At 48.0% G+C, this 25188-nt stretch overlaps 2 protein-coding genes across 2 annotated transcripts in view; one reads left to right on the plus strand and one right to left on the minus strand.

The window, feature by feature from the left end:
* Positions 1–637: 637 nt before the first annotated feature.
* On the plus strand, positions 638–15410 carry lrpap1 (low density lipoprotein receptor-related protein associated protein 1). The gene is made up of 8 exons (XM_030350615.1): positions 638–945; positions 1746–1890; positions 4034–4164; positions 4284–4404; positions 10802–10957; positions 12086–12168; positions 14354–14530; positions 14721–15410. The coding sequence occupies exons 1-8, from the start codon at positions 781–783 to the stop codon at positions 14787–14789; spliced, it is 1047 nt and encodes a 348-aa protein (XP_030206475.1). The 5' UTR covers positions 638–780; the 3' UTR covers positions 14790–15410.
* A 567-nt stretch (positions 15411–15977) lies between these two features.
* dok7b (docking protein 7b) overlaps positions 15978–25188 on the minus strand; it is a 24760-nt gene continuing 15549 nt past the window's right edge. Inside the window, exons 7-14 of the mRNA XM_030352390.1 lie at positions 23274–23378; positions 21631–22072; positions 21180–21477; positions 18525–18599; positions 18072–18129; positions 17745–17885; positions 16875–17066; positions 15978–16114 (exon numbers count right to left, since the gene is read on the minus strand). Coding sequence (XP_030208250.1) covers positions 15978–16114; positions 16875–17066; positions 17745–17885; positions 18072–18129; positions 18525–18599; positions 21180–21477; positions 21631–22072; positions 23274–23378 — 1448 coding nt within the window. The remainder of the gene's footprint in view (positions 16115–16874; positions 17067–17744; positions 17886–18071; positions 18130–18524; positions 18600–21179; positions 21478–21630; positions 22073–23273; positions 23379–25188) is intronic.

Here is a 25188-nt window from a genome sequence, read left to right on the forward strand (position 1 = left end):
TTTAAATGGTGCATGAATCGTTTGAGTCCATACAATTCATCAAACCATTTGATGAATGTGTGTGTGTGTGTGTGTGTGTGTGTGTGTGTGTGTGTGTGTGTGTGTGTGTGTGTGTGTGTGTGTGTGTGTGTGTGTGTGTGTGTGTGTGTGTGTGTGTGTGTGTGTGTGTGTGTGTGTGTGTGTGTGTGTGTGTGTTTGCCCGTGCGTGCGTGTGTGTGTGTGTGTGTGTTCGTGTGTCTGTGTGTGTCTGCGTGGGACAAAGGTTTTAGTGGTGGTATTCTTCCAAAAACATTGTTCTATATGAACAATTTAAAAAACAACTTTATCATATTAATTATTTATTATGATTTATTTATATTCATTAAATTGTGCAAAACTATAAACTATTTAGCAACATACATAAATCTAAGTAGGTCTACTCCTAATGCTAATCCTGAAATTGGACAGGATTGAGTGAGTTCACCCAAACCATCTACTCAATGCGTGGACGCATCCTATTTGCTCAGAGGTCTCGCAGTCTCCGTTACTAGGAAACCGCTTGCCATTGAAGTTGCAAATTGTAGTTTAATAATATCTGCATTTGAATTGCCAGCAGCGAGTACACGCTTCAACCACAACTACAAATCCCATAATGCAACATGTCCACGAACGCCCTCCTCCTTGAAAACACATGACCGGGGCATCCGCCAGAGAGCTGAACACAAACCCTGGACTTATCCCCCTTAGCTTTTGAATTAGAGCTTCTTTCTCCAGTATTGGGAGGCATTAGTGTCCATAATTATGAAGCTACAGTGTGTCGCAGCCGTGCTGTGTTTCGTTTCCGGGGTGGTCATGGCTGGGAAATACTCCCGGGAAAAGAACGAGCAGAAGCCGGCGGGGGGTGAAGGCAAAGGGGTCGAGTTCAGGATCTCCAAGCTGAACCAGGTCTGGGACAAGGCCATCAGGGTAGGAGCCGAGCACCCTCGTCCACCACAATGCACACTGAAGGGCTTTAAGTGGGGCGCCGTGTGGCTCCGGAGGTAGAGCGGGTGGCTGGCTAGCTAGACCAGAAGATAGTTAGTTCGATCACCGCTCGTCCTAACTGAGTGTCGAGGTGTCCCTGAGCAAGACACCTCATCCTGACTGCTCCTGAAGAGATGTCTGTCGCCTTGCCTGGTTAGCACCGCCTTCAAGTGGAGGATGCTATGCAGTGAGATTCCTGATCCCTCTATAGGTGATAGGATTTTGTTTGAGGGACCATGTTGAACCCTTGCACAATGGAAGCAATCGGCAGGCTTTACTTCATTCATAATAAACCACGAGCGCAATGCTTGTGCTTCTGCCAGTTCCTTCTGAATGAAATGGAGCCGGTCTCTGTGTTTGACCACCGTGGGTTCAAATGTCTGTTCACATCACAATATAGACCATGAGGAAGTCTAACCTCTAGATTAGGGTTCGAACGCTGCCTAAATCAAATCCTATCGACTGCAGAGGTATTGTTGATTCTCCCCTTGTGAAGTGAAGCCTGCTCTCTGGTCTGATGTTGACCACTGCAGGGTCCTCTGTTGTTTCTCCTTCGTTTCTGTTTCACATCACAATATAAAGACTATGAAGACGTCTAACCTCCTGATTAGGGTTTATATGGTTCAAATCCTATCGACTATAGCAGGGTGTTGATGATCCTCCTCCTGTGCTTATGGTTTACTATGATGAAGCTGTAGTTGACCACCGCGCCGGTGTCCTCCTCTCCTCCTCTGACCCGTCAGATGCAGCTGGCCCCGGTTCGTCTGTCGGAGCTCCACAGCGACCTGAAGATCCAGGAGAAGGACGAGCTGCACTGGAAGAAGCTGAAGGTGGAAGGGCTGGACGAGAGCGGGGAGAAGGAGGCCAAGCTCAGACAGAACTTCAACGGTGAGACGACGTTGACTGAGCGAAGGAGCTCAGTTGAACCTTGGAGATTAAGTGTGCGTGTGTGTGTGTGTGTGTGCATGCGTGCGTTCATGTGTGCGTGCGTGGGTGGTATGAGATGCTGAATTGGTCTGATGTTAGCTGTTGTGAAGCTCATTTTAACTCAATTTGAGTTTGACAAGTGAAGAGTTGGACAGAGTTCACCTACACCCTGCATAGCCCCCCTCCTCTCCCCCTCCCACCCCTCTTACGCCTTGTTCACACTACATGCGTCCGTCGACGGATGGGGGCCTTCTGACGTATCCACGCGTTCATCCGGCTTGTATTACAAAGGCGATTTCATTGGACAGTGTCCTTGCGTATATTTGCATAACGCACTTTGATTGGCCGACGGATCCATCGCTGCCTGAAAAGTTGAACATTTCTAATTTTTTTGGCCGACAGAACAGACGGACCCAAAATGCATTTCGGGAGCGCCCCGTGCAAAGTCAATGAGATCCGTCGACGGACGTAGGTCGTGTGAACAAGGTGTTACTGTCTGTTGTACGTCCCGCCACGTATAAATACTACTTGGCATCGTGTAGCGTCTTATCCTAGCTATCTTTGTTGTATACAGGGAATGGGTAAACCTAGTGATTGGCATTTGGTTCTATGAACATCCTTACTGTACCGACAGCGATATATTGTTGTTTCTCCCTCTTCGGACAAACTGACTTATTGTAAGTCAATTTGGATAAAAGCGTAGTAATGTCAAAGTAAAATGTTTTTAGCCTCTAGTTTTTAAACGGTGAAAAAAAAGGCTATTTTGCATCGGTGAGACATTTGAAGCCATGGACTGGGAGCAGGTAGGCTCACATCGTGACCCCAGTTAATCAATGACATTTTTACTGGTTGGACAACGCTGATTCAGAGGTTGAGGGACGGAAACTGCTGACCAAGGTCACGTAGGCCGTAGCATTCTTTCGCTGCAGCTTCTTCTGACCTCTGAACCAACCTAGCTGAGGGTTCTACCAGTATACACCTTTAGGGCGCACTCACACTAGGCAAGTTTGCATGTTCCGTGCTGCAGGAAGATTCAGCACGATTCCCCCCCCCCTCCCCACTCCCCCCGCTGGCCCGTGGTCACACTGCTCCCAAAGGCCGTGGCCTGGGCACGATTGCTCCTTCATACATACGTCATCACGTCGCAATACGATAAATACGTCATCATTGACTGAATGCTGTCGTCGGCCCAAATTTCAAATTTCAACACTCGACTTCACTATCGCACCAACGTAAAACCACTCGTGAACCGCTAGCCGCCATTGTTTGAAATGATTGTTGTGGGGAAGAAGGGCATGGACCTATAAAGAAAGAAGGGTCGCGCAAGGACTACGTCATCCAGCTCACGTTGCGTATCCGCCCGTGTGCGCGCGTCATCTCATTAGAATCTGTACTTTGGCCACGGCACTCCTCTCCCAAGTGTGCCGTGGCCAAGGGGCTGTTCCGCGCTGGAATACGGATGGCGTGGTCACACTAGCCAAACGTTTTAGACTTTAGTATGCAAATGAGCTCGGGCACGGGGCCGCGGCCCTAGTGTGAGCGGCCCCTTATAGATTCATGTTTGACACTGGGATGTTTTGTAGTTTAATTTATGTTTAACACATTTTGAGGTTTGACTTGTGCTCTGATGCTGTGTAGTTTGACAGTTGTTATTCAGTGTAGTTCGACTTATGTTTTGATTCTTTGTAGTTTGTGTTTTTGAGTTTGACTTGTTGTTCATGTTTTGAAGGTTCTGACTTGTTGTAGTTTGACCTGTGTTTTTATGTTCTGTAGTTTGACCTGTGTGTTGTTGTTCTGTAGTTTGACCTGTGTTTTGACTTGTTGTAGTTTGACTTGTGTTTTGATGTTCTGTAGTTTGACTTGTGTTTTGACTTGTTGTAGTTTGACCTGTGTTGTGATGTTCTGTAGTTTGACCTGTGTTTTGACTTGTTGTAGTTGACTTGTGTTGTGATGTTCTGTAGTTTGACCTGTGTTTTGACTTGTTGTAGTTTGACTTGTGTTTTGATGTTCTGTAGTTTGACTTGTGTTTTGACTTGTTGTAGTTTGACCTGTGTTGTGATGTTCTGTAGTTTGACCTGTCTGTTGTTGCTGTGATGTCTTCTAGTCATCCTGGCCAAGTACGAGATGGACGGAAAGAGGGACAGCCGGTCGCTGGAGAGCAACTCCCTCAAGGACCACGACACCAAGGAGGGCGACATGTTTGATGACCCCAGGCTTGACAAACTCTGGAACAAGGTGTGTGTCTGAAAATCATATGTATATACTGTTTAAAATAATTTAATAAACTGCAAATGTCTTCCCCTCTGCCTTTTTATATGTTTGGCATAAACTCCAAATCCCATCCTCCCTGCCAGGCCAAGAGCTCTGGGAAGTTTTTGGAGGAGGAGCTGCTGATTCTTCGGAGAGAGTTCCAGCATCACAAGGACAAGATCCACGAGTACAACATCGTCATGGACACCGTGAGCCGCACCGAGGGTGAGCACCCCGGGGCCGCCCCACGTGGCTCCCCGTATTTATCTCCTCTCCCTGTCGCACCCCCTTGCTCCCCTTCGACCTCAAGCCAGCGGGTTCATTTGGAGCCGGTGCATCTTAAGAACAAGGCCAGCTATAGTCTGTCTCCCCATCACCAGTGCATCTTAAGAACAGGTCCGTTAGAGTCTGTCTCCCTCATCACCAGTGCATCTTACAACGGGCCCAGCAAGAGTCCGTCTCTCCCATCACTCACCTCCCCGATGGAACGACTCAAAGGTCCTGCAAACCTCTCTCCAACCGCCGCGAGGGGAAAATGATCACGTTCAGCAAAAACACAACACTTCAAACACTCAAATCTACCTCATTATTGTACCTTTTACGTAGACGTTGGGGTTCAAGATGGATTCTTGCTGAGCAAAGCAACAGCTCAGCTTCGTGTCTGGCTTTGATGTTTTTTTTGGAGCGTAATGGCTCACGCAAACAGCAGAACCGTTATTAGACGGAATGCAAAGCACTCTCTTTTTGGGGGACGTTGATTTTATGACCTCGATTGGGGTGACTTTTATCAAAGTAAGAGTTTTTTTTGGGGGGGAAAAGGGGTACTCGAAATATTAAGGTAGGATGCATACAAACTCCATAATGTTTAGATTGTATAGCAACATCGCACGGGAGGGGTTATAGACGCCCAGCCTCCCCGTCTTTTCACATAAGTTTAAGGTGCAGTATAAAATATGGATGGGGGGGGTTTTCTTGCAAGGATATGAAATACTTAAATATTGAAGCAAGTAACCTCAAATCTGTCCGGGGTCCACATTAAAGACATGGTATTTGTTGAGTTAGAGCCCGACAGAAACTGGATTTTACGGCCCCATGAAGTACAAGTTAGTTTTGGTCGCTCATTCTTCCAGGGATACTGTTAAAGGGCTTTTTCATTCTCCGTTTTTAAATAATTCCCCCAGGGACGGTAGGATCAGCAGAGGGAACACCCGGCTGACTTATGTTGTCGGGTGTGTTCCTCCGCGGGTCGTTTCCATTTGGGGGTCTAATCCTACGGCCCGGCGTTGGTCAGGCGACTGCAGTGAGTAACGAAGAGCCACTTCGACTGCTCATGAATACATTTGAAGGGAGTTCATTATGTAGAAGTATGAGGTGCCCGTTGATAATCTGTCAACCTTAAAAGTGCTGGCACCAAGGACTTCTCCGTGTGCAGAGCAGAGACACACAAATCAGTGACATGACTCGGACTCCGAGCCCGTCTGGTGCAGAGGCAGAAGGCTGTTTGTATCTACCAATGCAGCAGAAACGTGGAGCCAGGATGGTTTTGCATCTCTTGCATTCTTTCTTTCTTTCTTTCTTTTCATACATACAGCATATCATCCTCTAATCACTAACAACCCTTTGCTAATAACGCGTTAGCTACACTACCGTTCCAAGGTTCTGGGTCACCCAGAGAATTTCATGTTTTACATGAAAACTCTCACTTTTATTCTACAGTTTTCAGCCACGCAACATAATAGCACAAGGGTTTTCCAATTGCCAATCAGCCTATTAAAACGATGAGCTTAACAATGTACCATTAGAACACAGGAGTGATGGAGGCTGGAAATGGGCTTCTGTACACCTATGTAGATATTCCATTAAAAATCAGCCGTTTCCAGCTGCAATAGTCATTTACCACATTAACAATGTCCAGTCTGTGTTTATGATTAATTTAATGTTATCTTCATTGCAGAGAAGCAGTGCTTTTCTTTAAAAAATAAGGACATTTCTAAGTGACCAAAAAACTTTTGAATGGTTGGGTATATCGCCAGGCTAACAAATGTCTCTGAACAGGCTTGGAGAGGAAATTAGTTATTGGCTTGTAAGTTATAGATTTAAATACGTGATAACCCTGTGGATAGTCATCCTACGCCAGCCCAGATATCTGCTAGGGATCACAGACGAGCCCACGTCTCAACAGGAGAGGATGCAGAACGTTCACAGTGTGCTTTCTTGTTTTTAATCAAATCAATGTGTATGATAGAACCAAATGTGTTTCTTTATGACTTTAATCTAAAGTAAAAACCAAGCAAAGGCACAATCACATTATAGCAGCTCAGCAATTATACAGAATTAATAAAGTGTACACAAACTAAAGTAAAGGCTCAGCAATAATACATCATTATTACACTGTACACAAGCTAAAATTAATTACAGGTCTCTCCTCTGGTACCTCCCCTTTTAATCTGATTTGACAAACTCATCCATTACAATAAATGTATGAAACACAGCTATGGGCGAAGGCAGTGTGTCCCCAACTCTTCTGGTTCTGATTCTTCCACCCGATCTTGGATGAATGAATTATTTTTTGCAAGATGTACAATCGGGTATTATTCCTCCTAGCTCAGTAGAGTTTACCCTCGATCTCTTTTACAGAGCAGCAATCCTCAAAACAATCGCATATAAGCTCTACACCAACAGTCCTTGATGCTGTCCAGTTCCAGATCGCAAAGACAGCCCCTGGATTTCTAGACAGCGTTTTACATTTACATTTATCAGACGCTTTTATCCAAAGCGACTAAGAATAAGTACATTTGTCAGATGAAAGAGAAACAAAAATATATCGCTGTCGGTACAGTAAGGATGTTCATAGAACCAAGTGTCACACGGAACAGATTATTAGAAAAGATCATAAACTACCAGCCTTTTATAAACAATAATTATAATTAGTCACCATGCAATTAGCAGAAACTGATCAGGGATCCATTGTCTCATTATCTCAGAGTTACGATATCTCCTTTTAAACGTTGCTGTTTTAGTTTTGTCGACTTTAGCTCGCTCTCTTTCTTCACTTTTTCTCCCTGATTCAACCAGAGGAACATCCGTCAGACTCCGTCGAGCGCTAGAAGAATGATCTTTGTGACTGCTCGCATTCTGCCACACTCTGCATCCACCCCCGCTGTCTGTCACATCCCGACTCGAACCGGCTGCATATAGCCTCGCTCCCACCTCATCTCTGACGCTCTCTCTGACTGATGAGTGTCGTTTGCCTGCTGCATTGCTGCAGGGTTTTCACCTGGAATATTCGCCTTCGTTCCTCAAAGGGCTCAATGTTGTCTTGGAAGAAACCGCTGGTGTTTTCCACTCTCCATCTGCATCTAAACAGACCACCAAATGTATAATATCTGCAGTTGAAGGGGAGTTTCACTTTGCAACACTTCCATCCTTTCAAACCTACTTGTGATGCAGACTCCTTGCTTCGATATTGAGATATTCTTTACCTGTGTACCTATCTATTCCCGAGTGATATTGTCCTCCTCATGAATTTGTGTCACCCTGAATTATTTACATTAGTTATTGAAATATATTATGCTTTCCTTTACAAATGCTAGAAGTGGACCCAGGCGGTTTGGGTCAGACCTGAGGATGCATATGATTGCGTGGCTGACATTTACATTTTGAATGTAAATGTCATACTTTTATCCAAAGCGACTTACAATAAGTATGTTTGTCAGAAGAAAGAGAAACAACTATATCGCTGTCGGTACATTAAGGATGTTCATAGAACCAAATGCCAAGCACTAACAAGTGCTAGGTTAACCCATTCCCCGATTACAACAAAGATAGCTAGGATAAGATGCTACACAATGCTAAGTACTATTTGTAAGTGCCAAGACGTACAACATACAATAAGTGCGTACATTAAGTGCCAGGATTTAAGGCTTCGGATTAGGGTGCAGACATCAGGTTAGGAGGTCAGGGAACGAAGGGGCTTTTGTTCCTTGATCATGTGGTAGTTGTGGGCTATCGATCCGGGCTGGATTACACAGAAGATGAGCCGGCTAGTTTGCAGGCCGATATTGCGAGAAGGAGAGCGAGTCTGGGGCAGACCACAGCTTTCCCTTGACTTTGACCTGTGGTGTGGATGTTAGAAATTCATACCTCCTATACCGTGGTTCTAATGTTAGATGTTTCAAATCGAAAATCGAAGGGCAACACATTCATTGGAAGAACAGTATCAGTCCTTAGAAGCATGGATGTGTTTACATGAGTCTCATTGTTGACGTGGATGTTGAATGGGCTTGGATCAACCCCAGAAGTATAAGTTAAACTTTAAATTGTTTTGGTCCCACGTTTCTCTCGGGATTTAAAATGATCCCGAGACGCGTTGGACTCAACGTTTTGCGTATTATCGCGGTTTAATATACATCTGGGGCCGATATATCTATGTTTGGGATATTCTCAGAATTATTGATAACGGAAATTGATATCGGTCGGGCCGTCCTCGATCGAACGGGCCTCCACCTGGCTTCAGTGTGGATCCATCCAATATCCACTCTGACGCTAGTAACCATCTGCCCTTTGGTAAATCCTTCCATCCTTCACTTGCCTGTTTTATAGGCAATTCTGTGGAGAAAAATCACCACTCTAAAAAAAAAATTGTGGCAGGAGATTGGTGTCTGACAGCGTGCTTGGCTCTATCCAATCCGCGGTGACGCGGCCCAAGTGTAAGTGGTGAAACGCCCTCCAAGTCCCTTTACTCTTCTGTGCTGGCACCGCAGTGGAGAAACAAGCTCTGTGCCGACGTGAGGACCGCAGAGTCGCTCACCAGCTTCCGCAAGAGACTCGAGACTCACTCGTTCAGAGTTCCCCTAGACTCTGCATAGCCTCCCCCTATAACCCCTCACATTCCTCTTTCACACTTACTGTACGTTGTACGTCCTGACACTTAAAAATAGAACTTAGCATCGTGTGGGTTAACCTAGCGATTGTTAGTGCTTGGCACTTGGTCCTATGAACATCCTTGCGGTACCGTCGGCGATACAGTGTTGTTTCTCTTCCTTCTTACGATGTGTTTATCGTAAGTCGCTTTGGATAACAACGTCTGATAAACGCCCTCGATGTAAAGGGCTGAACCGGTTTGCCACCCAACCCATCCCTGGTGGGTCCTAAGCTGGAGGCTCGGTGGAACTGGGGGCTCCGGAGACGGCAGGGAGACGGATAATTAATTTCACTTTTATTTGTCTAGCCCTAAATCACAGCTAGTCTCAAAGGGCTTCGCAGGCCGTACAGTATATTAATGACACCCCCCCCCCCCCCCGACCCTAGCCCCCCAGAGGGTGAGATAAATCTCCCTTAATTAGCAAGGAAGAAATCTATAGAAGGAATGCAGAGTGGGGGATCCCTCCTTCAGCAGGGATTTACATCAACTGCATGGTTTCTAGATAAACATTAACCGTGTAGTTTCTAGATCTGCTTTAACTGACATTTGCTGCATTTTTTTCTAGATATCTAATGTAGTTTCTATGCTTCGCCAGTAAAGTTCACTTCGCCCCTGGGATGGAACAGGGGATGTATTGTACTATTGAGGGGGAGAGCTGAGGTTCAGACGGTATAAAACAAAGCCCAGGCAGAACAAGCAACAGCTACGAGAGCTGTAAATAAACCCACTGGCAGCCACGATTCAAATGGCTGACTGGGCGTGGGCACGGAGTCTCAGACTTTATATTCGCCGTACATGAACTGATGAGCCGGTTGGAGCCAAGAACGATGTCATCGCGGTTCTCCAAGCTGTTTTTCTTGTGTTCTCTGACCGGTGGAGGTTCCACAGTCAGAGTGTGTGTGTGTATGACCTGCGTGTCCTCAGGTACACTACAGCAGAACGGCTGTAGGCTGACTTATCCTAGCTGTCTCTGTTGTATACGGGGAATGGGTTGACCTAGTGATTGTTAGTGCTTGGCACTTGGTTCTATGAACATCCTTACTGTACCGAAAGTGATATATTGTTGTTTCTTATTCTTTTCCTTCTGATAAATGCACTTATTGTAAGTCGCTTTGGATGAAAGTGCCTACCAATTTCCCTGAATGTGAATACAAAACGCAGACTAGAAATCTCGTGGCCCCCGTGCGATCTGGAAACCGACCGCAGCAAGAACAGTTTGCGTAGAGCTTACGCGTGGTTTGTTTTGAGGATTTGCTGATCCGAGGTAAACTTTACTGAGCTAGGGGTGCATTAAGTACATTTGAATCGATTTAATTCCCTGATTGCACGTCATGGAACAAATACAAATTAATCTTTCCAAGATCTCTGGAAATTATCTTGTAGTAATAACATATTTTTACCAAAAGGGGGGGGGGGGGGGGGGCTGACAAGAAAAGTTGGGGACCTACTGCCTTAGCCCGTGCAAATATTGACCATAAATGCAGCCATCCATCATTTAGGGCTAATTGCTTTCATATTGAAAAACTCGCATGACATTTGTAATGGCATTTACAGTCATTTGGTTATTAGCAATTCCATCCTCCCGTCTCTGTCATTGTCTCATTCGATTAAATCTTTCCTGCCGCTCTCTGTCTGTAACCTCTGTGTCTCTCTCCCCTCTGTCTCCCCCCCCCCCGTGGCCTCTCTCGCCCCCTGCAGAGATCCACAAGAACGTCATCTCCCCCCTGGAGGCCGACGTGAAGGAGCATGCAGTGCTGCAGAAACACACGGAGCTGAAGGAGAAGATGAGGGACCTTAACCAGGGCTTTGAGCGCCTCCGCAAGCTCAGCCACGAGGGCTTCAGCGAGGAGAGTGGTGAGGACCCCCCCCCCCCCCCCTGGCCGTAGACTTGCATACTCGCCGATACTGGTATTGATATCGGAACGACTCTAGAACAAACCTGATTCCTTCAGTCCACTGATCTCCTGCTCCAGGGTTCAGGGTTGTGTGAACACTGTGTTGATGGTTCCTCTATCTTGATGGTTCCTCCTCTCTGTGTTGATGGTTCCTCTGTGTTGATGGTTCCTCCTCTGTGTTGATGGTTCCTCCCCTCCGTGTTGATGGTTCCTCCTCTGTGTTGATGGTTCCTCCTCTCTGTGTTGATGGTTCCTCTGTGTTGATGGTTCCTCCTCTCTGTGTTGATGGTTCCTCTGTTTTGATGGTTCCTCTGTGTTGATGGTTCCTCTGTGTTGATGGTTCCTCCTCTCTGTGTTGATGGTTCCTCCTCTCTGTGTTGATGGTTCCTCTGTGTTGATGGTTCCTCTGTGTTGATGGTTCCTCCTCTCTGTGTTGATTGTTCCTCCTCTCTGTGTTGATGGTTCCTCCTCTGTGTTGATGGTTCCTCCTCTGTGTTGATGGTTCCTCTGTGTTGATGGTTCCTCCCCTCTGTGTTGATGGTTCCTCTGTGTTGATAGTTCCTCTGTGTTGATGGTTCCTCCCCTCTGTGTTGATGGTTCCTCTGTGTTGATGGTTCCTCTGTGTTGATGGTTCCTCCCCTCTGTGTTGATGGTTCCTCCCCTCTGTGTTGATGGTTCCTCCCCTCTGTGTTGATGGTTCCTCCCCTCTGTGTTGATGGTTCCTCCTCTCTGTGTTGATGGTTCCTCCATGTTGATGGTTCCTCCCCTCTCTGTTGATGTTTCCTCCCCTCTGTGTTGTTGGTTCCTCTGTGTTGATGGTTCCTCCTCTGTGTTGATGGTTCCTCCCCTCTCTGTTGATGGTTCCTCCTCTGTGTTGATGGTTCCTCCCCTCTCTGTTGATGGTTCCTCTGTGTTGATGGTTCCTCTGTGTTGATGGTTCCTCCTCTCTGTGTTGATGGTTCCTCCCCTCTGTGTTGATGGTTCCTCCTCTCTGTGTTGATGGTTCCTCCCCTCTGTGTTGATGGTTCCTCCCCTCTCTGTTGATGGTTCCTCCATGTTGATGGTTCCTCCCCCTCTCTGTGTGCAGAGTTCAGGGAGCCGCGGGTGATCGAGCTGTGGGAGTCGGCCAAGAGGTCCAACCTGACCCAGGACGAGCTGGACTCTCTCAAGGTGAGGCTCTAGAGCGCTCGCTCGATTGGTTGTTTCTGCACCTCGGCACCGCCCACTTTACGTCACACTGTCACGGAAGTAAAGTTTGAGCGCAAACGAGCGCATTTATTGAGTGGCGTTCCCGGTGGGCGTGATTTTCCTAGCTTAGCAGACCTAAAGCATGTATACATACGTCATATAACAGTCTAAAGCAAAGGGAAATGTCGAAAAAGCATGATATCACCCTTTTGGGGGGGGGGCACCCTGGCCTGCTGGTTAAGGAGTTGGACCAGTAACCGGAGGGTGGCTAAAAGAAAATGCGGACGCGGGGAGTAGTTGTGCAGGACGCTTTATAGGGTTGCTCGATAATGGGATAAATCATAATCACGATTATTTTGGTCAATATCGGAATCAAGATTATTCAAACGATTATTTTTGAGTTTGAAAACATGTTGTATTTATTCAGCAGAAAAATACACAAAATGGTCAAAAAGAAAATGTTCCAATCTAAATTATGTACAAATATGTATCCAGCTGTTCTGCCCTTTCTATAAAACATTAACAAATGAATAATAATAATAATAAAAAAAAAACGATTATGTTAATTTTGTGATAAAATGGATGTTGACGCTAAAATGGAAATCGCAATCAAAATTTAATTAATCTCCCAGCCCCACGCTCCTATGTCCTCATCCATGGATGAGGTGCCCTTGAGCAAGGCACCTGAAACCCCCACCTCCTCCCGGGCGCTGCTGAACTGCGGCTTCCCCCCCCCCCGGCTGAGTTCTGCTGTGCCCCCTTGTGTTCACCGGCTCCCAGATGGGTTAAAAGCAGAGAAAATAATATCCCCCGAAAAGGGACTTAACCTAACGGGTGGCACAAATCAAACCTGATGAACAGCGGTCCCTCTCTGCTGACTACTGTGCAGATGTCTACCGATAAGGTCCCACGGTGGTCCACAGCGGGGAGGGGCGAGGAGGGGGGGGGTGAGCTAGCTTCTCTAGCTTCTCTATTCACATCTGATCACAACAAACCCCAGAGAGAACGTAGAAGTGCTACACCGGTGACATTTCAGCGGCGTGTGATTGATGCGTCTCAGAAAATAGAGCGAATGCGTTACCGACCATTTAGCATAAGAGGAGAAAACGCAGTTCAGAGCGCGACGGAGAGAGAGAGGATCTTCTGGCCGCCGCTGTGGCGGTATAATACGACAGCTGCTGTTGACATAGTTCTGCGTTTGACTTTTGCGGATCATCACTAATGGTTTCGAAATGCTGCCAAACTTTGAAAGTGTTTTTACTGACACTGTTTAACCTGCTGGACGACTTGGAAAAGAGAAGGATTGGGTGGCGCCACAGCCATCTGCACTGAGGGATTATCAGACTAACTCTAAGGACATTTACTGACAGCAAAACAACATCACAGACCGAGACTGAGCCAAACCCCGGCAAAAAAAAACAGTACATTTTCCAGGCCTTTCCTTCTAGAAGCTCAGCAATGCTGTGGTTTCACTCATTCCCCTCCCCCCGTCCTCGCAGTGGAGTGACCCGCACGCACAGTCTTCCCCACAGGACGATTGGACTATAAATGACGCCGCCGCCTTAATGTCTTCCTCTCCTTGATTTGAGGCTCGGAGGCGTCGAGGTCACCGTTAATGGATCCCAGTGCTCGCCCCTGAATACCGATTCCCCGGCTGTACTCGTTCCTTTCCGGTTCTTGAACTTGAGCATCGATACCGATACAGCGTCTAGCCTTGTAGCTACTAAAAGTACTTATTCTTATTGAAGGGTTCTCTTACGATGACGGCGATGTACAGTTGTACTGTCGCAATTTTTTTTTTTCAGACCTCGATTATTTAGATTTATCGATATCTATCATTTTAATAAGACATTTGTATTCTTGTAGTTCAGAGTGATCATCCATGTTTTTCTGACTTAGATCGAACGCACGTTTGGTCAGAGATGTTTCCCATTCCGACTTCCCACCTCCAACCGTTAGCGTCCGCAGCAGAACACCGTAGTGTTTGATGTTCTCTACCCGTGTAGTAAAGGAGTCGCGTGATGGTATCGGATCGGGACATAGACTTGCGTGCCCGCCGATGCCCGTTATTCCGATAGTTCAGTATCAGATCAAATTTTCCGAAACTGGTATCGGAAAGACTCGTTCCTAACGCGCCTGGTGTCCTCCGCCGCCCCCCGGTGTTCAGGAGGAGCTGCGGCACTTTGAGACCAAGGTGGAGAAGCACAGCCACTACCAGGAGCAGCTGGAGCTGTCCCACCAGAAGCTGCTGCACGTGGAGGCGCTGGGCGACTCGGAGCACATCCAGAAGAACAAGGACAAGTACAACACGCTGTCGGAGAAGACCAGGGAGATGGGCTACAAGGTGAGGGGGGGACGCGCACGTTACACCCCCAGAAGACTGTCTGTCTGAGTCAGGGCGCTTCTCTGCCTTATTTAGCAGGATGTTGTGGTAGAGATGGTTCTACTGTCGCTGTACTTTATGACACAGGTTTAAATGATGAACGACCGGCTGCAGCCTTATTGTGTTTGTGTTTTTTTTTTTTTTTTTTTAGATGAAGAAACACATGCAGGACCTGAACAACAAGATCTCCCGTCGAGGCCTGGACCACAACGAGCTGTGAGACCAGGAGATATGTTCCTGTCTCCTTCTCCTCCCTCGCCTCTTCCACCTGTCTCCCTCTCACCCCGTCTCCTCCTCCTCCTCAAACTGTTGCCCTTGACGATGTGTCCTCCTCCCAGTCCCTACCCCCTTCCACCCGTGTGTATTAATCAGCGTTCCTTTCTACCTGCGTCTTTTCTAAGTGATTTTTGTACAGTAAGTGATTGCGATGACAAAAGGATCCTCATTGATTTATGTATGAGGCCGTCCGGAAGATGTGATGTACATATTGATGCATTCTATACTCTAATCTGATCTCGGTCCAATCTGTTGGAGCTGCAGGGTGAGGTTTAGTGATTTCTGTGGCTTTTCATAAGGAATATACAAACATTAATCACTCATCTCTCACAAGGTCTTTGAATGATCTGATTCATTCACTGTTGAAAAGAATCCCTGCTGAACTTCATAATTATACAGGTTAATATAACACATAATTTACTAATCATTGTCTACCAAGGTACTTGGAAACAATCTTTTAATATTCATGATACAAGTGACATCAGCATACAAAGTTCAACAACAAATAATTAAAAATATGAATGAGTATTGTTTCAAAAGTGATAAATAAAGGTTTGTTTATATACAAGTAGTCCTTTGGTTGACATTAAAGTTTAACAGACATGCCCTCTCTCACGTTGCCTGCTGCGATAAACTGATCTGAACCGAGGATAACAATTCATCCTGATGGCCTCATGAAAAAGGTATTAAAGAGTTTAACAACTTTCCTTTCATCGGCTATTGCTCCCGTCTCCCTCTTGGCAGAGAAGTTGTACCAACTTTGAACACTAAAGCTCCCTGATTGGCTGAACGTGAACCACATGGGGCCCAATCAGAACTGATTATCCCAAGCTCCCGTGTCGATCGGAAGCCTGAACACGGAACCGCGAACGTTTTGTCTGGAAAAAGACGAGTTTGATCTCCCGTTATTAATCCTTTGTCTCCTTGATGTTGCAACTCGAGCGATAAACTGCGATGATTTAACTTCTATTCACTCGCTGCTGTTCGAGGACACAGTCGCCTGGATGACGCTCCGTGTGAGACTGTGTGTTGGTGTGTTTAAAGGGGTGATATCTCCTGCCACCAGGTGCGAGTGTGATCAGTCGTTACAAGCCGTTTGACGGCTGATCACAATGTTAGGGGGGGGGGGGGGTCAGGTGAGCGCCCCCCTCTGGTCACCCATCAGACTCAGCCTGGCGTCCCTTTGCTGGCCGTAAGCCAGCATCATCTCCTCCTGGCCCCTTTCCATGGCAGCCATGTCAAGGTGAGGGTACCTGTCGACAGAGTCTCCTATAGCCGACGACAAACACAGAGAAGAGGAGGCGACGCTTTTATCGAAAGCCACTTACAATGAGTACATGTGTCTGAAGAAGGAGAAACATCCATATATCGCTGTCGGTACAGTAAGGATGTTCATAGAAACAAGTGGCAAGCACTTACAATTGTTAGGTAAACCCATTCCCGTATACAACAAAGACAGCTTGGATAAGATGCTACACAATGCTAAGTACTATTTTTAAGTGCCAGGCCGTGCACCTTACAATAAGTGCCTAAGGAGGGGGGGGCTATGCAGAGACTGGGTGAACTCTGACTCTGTATACACAGGCTTATTGTATGTTGGACGTCCTTGCACTTAAAAGTAGCTCTTAGCATTGTGCAGCATCTTCTCCTAGCCGTTCCTCACAGTAAAGCACAATGCACGGAGAGAAGTATTCCTAACAACCGTGAGCGACATTAGCCTGAAACTATGAACTCATGAGATCAGGAGAGAGCTGTTATCAAGACTGTTACATAGAGGAGCAATAACCCGTCCCAAAACTGACGTAGATATCAACTATGATGGAGAGTTTATTTCGAGATTGCAAATCAATTTTAAGACATTCACCTCCAAAATAATTTTAATTAAATGGTAAATGGACTGTATTTATAAAGCGCTTTACAATACTGCCTAACATTCACCCGTTCATGCACACATTCACACACCGACGGCGGAGTCAGCCACGCAGGGCGACAGCCAGCTCGTCGGGTGCAGTCAGGGTGAGGTGGTTACCTCTCGGCGCGCTGGGCGGTCTGGAGGCTGGGTAAGGGCCGGGCGTGTTGAGGCGGAGCTCCATGTTGAGGAGAGCTCTCCGGCTCTCGGCCACAGCGGGACTCATGGGGACGTTGACGTAGTTGGCCGTACTGAGGAACCTCCTCTCCAGGGAGGGGGAGAGGATCACCTCCGGGGGCCGGTGGAACACCCCTGGAGGACCAAGGACCACGACGTGACTTAACGGGCGGCTTGTGGCTCCGGAGGTAGAGCGCACACCTCGACACTCAATCTCTCAGGACTCTCAGGAGCCTGAGATCGAACTAGCAACCTTCCGGTTACCAGCCGACCCGCTCTACCTCCTGAGCCCCATGCTGCCAGCTAGCTCGGTGCTACTGCGCATCTTCTTAGTCTAAGGTATAACTCCAATCCTTACATCTAGACCTGGTTCTTCATTATAGTATACTGTTATCACATCTGCAGTGTAAAGTCTTGGAAAAACCGCCCTAGAATTTCATACGCAAGAGTAATGAAAGATAAAGTACTTTATATTACTATTTATTAAAAAGCGGTTTTGTTTTTGTCATTGCCACAATGGGGCCTTGAGATAACACCAGCTCCTGGCTCAAAGAGTGGGTTCTATCTATTAAAAGGCTGTTGTATCTCTCAGGCTTCACCGATGCCAAGGGCACTATTAATATGCTTCTACAAGGGATATAACAGCAGGCCGGGTTAAGCCCGAAAAACAGGCGAGATAAGGCTCCTGAATCGCATCTGGACGAGAACAGCGAAATTGTTGTGAAACGTCTGAACTGTACTCTCTTTGATACTCCTCAAGGTTACCGGGTGCAGTAGACTCGTTTCTACGAGACAATCGCATTATTCTCTTACCTGCCGTCGGCATTTGGTACGAGCAGGGTGCTTTCGGTGGGCCGGTACGGAGCGAGGGCGCCAGGTAGGGCAGTGATCTCTGCGGATCCATCAGGAGCTTGATAAGGCCATCCGACCCCCCCGTCTCACCCTGCCTCCGGCCTGCGGTCGATGCGCCGTCTGAGCACGCCGCTAACAAAACCATTAGTTTAGACTTCAGACGTCTGAGACGGCTCTATAGGAGGACTTTTGAATGTCTCACACTGCAAACACAGCCTTGATGTACATATATATACGCACGCACGCACGCACGCACGCACGCACGCACGCACGCACAGGTACACACACCTGATGTGCTCCGACAGCCAGCACTGGGTAAAAGTTCTGGAGGGAAGTAGTTGGAGGCCTGGAAGGTGAAAAAGTAAAGAGTTAAAACATGAGATTGTCTCGGTCTCTCGAGGAATGGGGGCTGGAAAAGACCTCAGCCCTCAGAAAGAGAAAAACACACACAAACACACACAAACTCTTTCTCACACACACAGAGACTTATTCCCTCATAAGCGCACACACACACACACACACACACACACTTGCTCTTTCTCATACGCTCACACACGAACACACACTTGCTCTTTCACACACACACGCACACACACACACACACACTTGCTCTTTCACACACACACACACACACACACACACACACACACACCCCTCCCCACAGACACAGACACATACACACAGGCCTTCTTTAGTTGTTCAGGCGGGGGGGCCTTGCGGTCCGAGCGTCGATCATCTCACCTGCGTGCGGCCCTCCCCTCCACACCCCCGCCACAGCTCCGGGATGATGTAGTTGTCCGGCGTGGTGTGGGCACACTGCAGGGGGGAGACGGAGACGGAGGGGGGGGGGGGGGGGGGGGGGGTTAATCACCGCAATGGCCGATCAATCACGACTTTGACTTTTTGGATAACATTTCCAGTCAATTCGCGGCCGTCGGAGTCGGGCTGTCAACGTCGACGCGTTGGGAAGCGCGGGGGGGGGGCGGAGCCATCAATCTATTGTGCGGCGCCAGAGAGAGGATGGTAATCTGTCATCGACGCCGAATCGCCCACAACAAAGCAGAGAGAGAGAGAGAGAGAGAGAGAGGGAGAGAGGGAGAGAGGGAGAGAGAGAGAGAGAGAGAGAGAGAGAGAGAGAGAGAGAGAGAGAGAGAGAGAGAGGGAGAGGGAGAGAGAGAGAGAGAGAGAGAGAGGGAGAGGGAGAGGGAGAGGGAGAGGGAGAGAGAGAGAGGGAGAGAGAGAGAGAGAGAGAGAGAGAGAGAGAGAGACAGAGAGCGAGACAGAGACAGAGAGAGAGAGAGACAGAGAGAGAGAGAGAGACAGAGAGAGTGTGATAGAGAGAGAGAGAGAGAGAGAGAGAGAGAGAGAGAGAGAGAGAGAGAGAGAGAGAGAGAGAGAGAGAGAGAGAGAGAGAGAGAGAGAGAGAGAGAGAGAGAGGGTGTGATAGAGTGTCAGAGAGAGAGAGAGAGAGAGAGAGAGAGAGAGAGAGAGAGAGAGAGAGAGAGAGAGAGAGAGAGAGAGAGAGAGAGAGGGTGTGATAGAGTGTCAGAGAGAGAGAGAGAGAGAGAGAGAGAGAGAGAGAGAGAGAGAGAGAGAGAGAGAGAGAGAGAGAGAGAGAGTGTGTGTGATAGAGCGTCAGAGAGAGAGAGAGAGAGGGAGAGCGAGAGAGAGAGTGTGATAGAGCGTCAGAGTGAGAGAGAGAGTCCACCGAGGCCGCGGAAGACGGGTGTTGCCGCGCGGAGGTTGTTAAGGAGACTGACAGCGGGCGCGATGTCATGGTTACCAAGAGGAGGAAATAGATCCGAGCCGACAGATAGCCCCATTAGAGGTGAGGCGGGCCGCACCGTGTGGCGCGTGGCTCTGGACTGCCGTCTCGCTGCCAAGGAGCCAATTTAACAATTTCTCCAACTAGCGTCTGAGACGCGTTGTTGATTCATATTCTGCGTGCGTCGCAGTTCAGAAGAGATTACCGTGTGTATTTAGTATTTATTTCACATAATGCTTTGTTAGAGCGCGGAGCATTGAAAAGTTTGTTAACGTTGGAGTCTTGAACCAAAATGAAACAAAGGAAAACAAGCAGGGAATATATAACATTCAGCGCACAATATTCTCGATTCTACTTTTGTTTTATTGTGTGGGGAGGAAGAGGGAAAGAGGGTGGTCTGAAATGCATTATGCAAAGCATAATTCTATCATCACCCCCATTGTTCAGCTTTAGGATGATGTATGAGTTTAATATTTAGCCATAATGGGGACTTCCAACATTTACTCATCCTTTATAACATTGTCGGGTAATAAGTCATTTAGAAGCCTTTAGTGAATAATGCTAACCAATCATTAACAACTCACTTGTATTCATTTGTAGATGAATAAGTGAAAGGTACCCGCCCATCCAGTGGACAAACCACTGGTTGGCTGTTCTATCCATCAATCACCTGGGCGGACACTCCAACTTGTGATGCCACTAGAGGGTAGGTAGTAAGATTAATCACTAACTAAAGGCTAATAAACAATAATGACAGGACATTATTATGATAAAGTGCTACTCAACATGGGAAAATAAAAAACGGCCTTAAATATTTATCTTTAAGCAGAACTGAAACACTTTCTGATGTCTGCTCCCGCGGGGGGGGGGGGGGGACTTATCAGCGGTCCCGTGGGTCCATCCTGCCTCCTTTATTGTCACGCTCATCTCCGACGATCAGTGGGAAGTATTCCCCTGGCGTATACGGTGCCTTATTTATGGGATGTTCCCCGCAGCGAGGCGTCAGTCCCGCCGACGGGGGGACGCGAGATGAAACGTGTCCCGGTGCGGCGGGAAACGAGCGCTGGCGTCGCGGCACCGATAAAACAAAACGAACGCGACTGTGCATAGTTTATTTGATGTCGCTAAATTATATATTTGCAGTAGCATCCCCAGAAAGTGATGGAAAGAGCTGCAGAGTGGGAGTTAGTCAGCGAGATGAATTCAGAGCATATTAGCTCGAGGGGGGAGGGGGGGAGGGGGTAACAAGTGATCTGACTCACTTGTTTTCCCTCGTTTAATTTTGGTTCGAGACGCCTCCAACGTTTGCAGAACATTAAACTTTGGTTTTTGATCACAGTGCAATAAATATTAATATTATAATCTACCTTTTTAATTAAATATGAGAATGAATATTCATCGACGGCCAGAGTTCTGGATCTAATTAGTGATACTGTACTAGTTTACGGATGGATTGGGAGTGGGTTATTGTTTCGCAAGATTAACTGGTATCCAAAAACTATTTCTCCTTGTGCGCGTGTATGTGCGTGCGTGCGCGTGTTTTTGTCTGTGTGTGCGCGTCTGTCCGCGTGAATGTGTTCCCCCCCCCCTCCTCTGATGGGGGAACAGGTGTCCTACTGTTGGGTATTTACCTGAGGCCCTCCACAGACGGGCCGTCCTGAGAACAGCAGCCTCCGGCCGCCGCACCGCCCCGCTCCGTCCACAGAGGGCGCCCTTTCCCCAGCCCAGGAATGAGAGGAGTGAGGGACCGCGGGCCGTGCCGGGGCCCGCCCCCACAGGAGGGAGAGTTCTGCCGGGCTGTCCCTGGGCCCCTGTCCCGGACCCCCCCCGCCCCTCCGGTCCCTGCCCGTCACCGGGGGCCCCCCCTGGGCCTGGGGGCCCCGCGGGCCCAGGCCCTGGAGCAGGCTCCGGGGGGTGTCGTAGCAGGGCCTGGGGGCCCCCCCGGGGACGTGGTACTCGTCCGCCAGCCGGGCGAAGGCCCCGGAGTCGGCCGTGGAGGGGCGGGAGGCGGGGCCCACGGGGGGGCGGAGGGGGGGGGCGGGCGGGGGGGGCAGGGAGGACGGGGGGGGGAGGAGGGCGGGCTGCAGGGGGGAGGTGGGGCGCGAGGCGGCCAACGGGAGGCTGCCCGCCGAGCCGAAGTCCTCGGCCCCGCCTTGGCTCGCCGCGTCCAGGCTGCCGGCGTAGGAGGCGGAGCTCCCGGAGGACGCGACCCCGATGCCGCTGTCCAGGGAGTTCTGCCGCCCGCTGTCCTGGAGCCCGTGCGCCGCCAGCTGATTGGACGACGACGGGCGGGGGGCGGCGCCCGCGGCGGCGTTGTAGAGCACGCCGTCGGAGCCCGTCAGCAGGGCCTTCAGCGTGGAGGAGGAGCTGCTCACCGTCTCGGTGGAGAGGCGGGACCACGTCGCCGTCGGCTCCGCCCACACCAGGAGACGGCTGCCGTAGCTGGAGTCTGATTGGCTGGACGAGGAGCTGGAGATGCTGCTGTGGTCGTCCCCGGCGACGGTGCTGCAGCTGTAGGTGGAGGCTGGGGGCGGAGCCACGAGGGTTTAGACGCTTTAGGTTATTGATCCGCAGCTTAGGTTATTGATCCGGAGCCATTGATCCGGAGCTTAGGTTATTGATCCAGAACTTAGGTTATTGATCCGCAGCTTAGGTTATTGATCCGGAGCCTAGGTTATTGATCCGGGGCTTAGGTTATTGATCCGGAGCTTAGGTTATTGATCCGGAGCTTAGAAGGTGATTTATAAAACGCTCAGAGAATGAGTTTGCTCTACGCTGATGTACAATGCAGCATCGAACCCGACAAAGTCTAAGCGTTTATTGCAAAGTTACCCCTTAGGTACGGTAAGATAAAATAAGATTAACTTTATTAATCCCACATACCTTCTGCTGCCAAAGCTGTAGCACAGGAAAGCTTGATTAGAAGCTTTGAATGGTAACTTCCATAATGAGGATTATGATAACTGTCAGCCTCCAAGCATAATTGATTCCTATTTTGGCAGAAATTGATATCCAACCAAACTTTTCTCTGCAAATGCTGCTGAGTCACTGTGCCTCTTTGGCTGTATCCTAAGTCAATAAGAGTGTTTTTTGAAGTCTATCTGAGTCATCTATTTGACTTGGTATTTTCTGATCTAAATTTGAACCTTAGAATATGACTTGGGCAATTATGTATTAGTAGTACTTAGCATTGTGTAGCATAACTATCTTTGTTGTATTCGGGGAATGGGTTAACCTAGTGATAGTTAGTGCTTGGCACTCGGTTCTATGAACATCCTCACTGTACCCACAGAGATATATTGTTGTTTATCTTTCTTCTGACAAATGTACTTATTGTAATTCCCTTTGGATATAAGTGTCTGCTAAATGCCCTACATGTAAATGTATATCTTCAAAATACAGAGGAAATATTGGTAATGATCATTCTAAACATGGCGCCTGTGTATAGGGGACATGTGGGAGCCACGCCTCATACACACAGAGTCCATGTTTATAATGATCATTCTAAACATGTACTCTGTGTGTAGGAGGCCTGGGTCTAGGCTTAAGGGGCGGTAGTTACCCATGCTGCACCCTACGATATACAGAGAACATGTTGATAACGACCATCATAAGCAGTGCCTCTGCGTCGAGGGTTAGGCTCAGAGGCCGGGGTCAGGGCGGTTGTGGTACCTACTACCTACTACCTACTACCGACTACCTACTACCTACTACCGACTACCTACCCATGCTGCAGGGCCTGCTGCTCTGAGACAGCAGGCTGAGCCTCTTCTCCAGCTCCAGCTCCTCCTGATTCATCCGCTCCTCTGATGAGCAGGGGGTTGGATCCCCTATAGGAGACACACACACACACACACACACGCACGCACGCACACACGCACGCACGCACGTGCGCGGACACACGCACACACGTGCGCGGACACACACACACATGGAGGCACGCACGGACGCATACATACACGCGCACGCACACGGACGCACGCACACACGCAGGCACACACATGCACGCACGCATAGATAAACGCGCACACGTGCAGCCACGCACACACACACACACAAACAAGGAGAAATTGGTTTTGGATTCCAGTTAATCTTGTGAATGAAGGCAGAACATCATCAGTGCGGACCGCTCTTCTGAATGCTAACCAGACACACACTTCGTGCAAGCACAAACGCACACGCATACAAACTTCTGCTTGCACACACCCACACCAACCTAATACACACACACCGACACGTGAATACATACATGCACACACAGGTGCACGCACACCTTAAACATACACTTCCCGCAAGCACACAGACACACGCACACACACACACACACACATAAAAAACACACACTTCCCACAAGCACAAACGCACACACATACACACACACACACACAAGCACACACAAGCAATAAACACCCACATACACAAACTCACTCACACACACACACACACACACACACATACATAAACACACTCACACTCACACACACACACACACACACACAGATTAACTGAAGTGAGAGCAGTGGAACACCTCCTAGCGCATTGCTTGTGGGGGGCTGAGGAGCAGTGGCTATGGGCTGGTGTGGCTGAACCACTCGGAGCTCCAGGTAAACCCTCCTCCTCGTTAATCTCCCCAGCAGTTCATTAGCTCCTCCTCGGCATAACAGCAGAGCTTACCCAGCTGAAATACATTTTAATTATGTTGGGTCTTACCGAGGCTTGAACACAGAGACGGGGGGATTATGGATCTGTTGTTTTATCGCGCTGATAGCACACAATCTGCTGAATAATTATGTTGATATTACCACCCAGAAGGACGCAAGAATCACACTCTTTTCTACACATTCAAATAAAGTTTTGATTCAAACATTGTCAGTACGTTTAAGCACGTTTTTGGAATTTCAATAGGCTATTTGGAAGGATTTTGACTTTTACACCACCTCAATAAAACATAGTTTACGTAGAATGAATCTTGATTCCTTCAGTCTTAATGGACTGCTTGGTGCTTCTGAAATGTGATGGAATTACATTAAAACGGCACCTATCATTATTCATCGTGACAAATAACGAATAAGTTCTAAGTAAATTAGTTCTGGGTTCACCCCTTGCTCTCCAAGGGTGGATATCGGTACTTCATCATTAATATATACATACAAATACATATATACATACATATACATATATATATATTTTTTTTTTTTATTCACATATTAATATAAGGCTGAGAGAGTGAGAAAAAACTACATTTTGTATTTACTAAACTACATATTCCACAATGCATCGTGGCTGACCACACATCACTGACACTAAGGGGGACAGAGGCTGACCGGACCTCACAAGACGCGGACGTAAACGTCACCTGCACACCAGAAATTGGTTGCAGCAGAGAATTCGATTTACCCCTGGACCCTGACCGGCAATAAGCTCTCAGAACTGGAACTCTGTGTGATAGAGATCCCATTAATGAGTGATTTATCTCCAGAAGGGTCGATACCGTTAATAAATAAGTTGCGTTTCCTATAAACGATGTAATGTATACAGAATCCTGTAGAGATGGGGAACTGAATCGCCACCTATGATTGGTAGATCCTATCAGAGTAGCGCTATTGGAGGTCATCAATCCTGGACGTGCTTGTGTGTGTG

This window comes from Gadus morhua, chromosome 3, assembly GCF_902167405.1.
Source record: "Gadus morhua chromosome 3, gadMor3.0, whole genome shotgun sequence".
NCBI classification, from domain to species: domain Eukaryota; kingdom Metazoa; phylum Chordata; class Actinopteri; order Gadiformes; family Gadidae; genus Gadus; species Gadus morhua.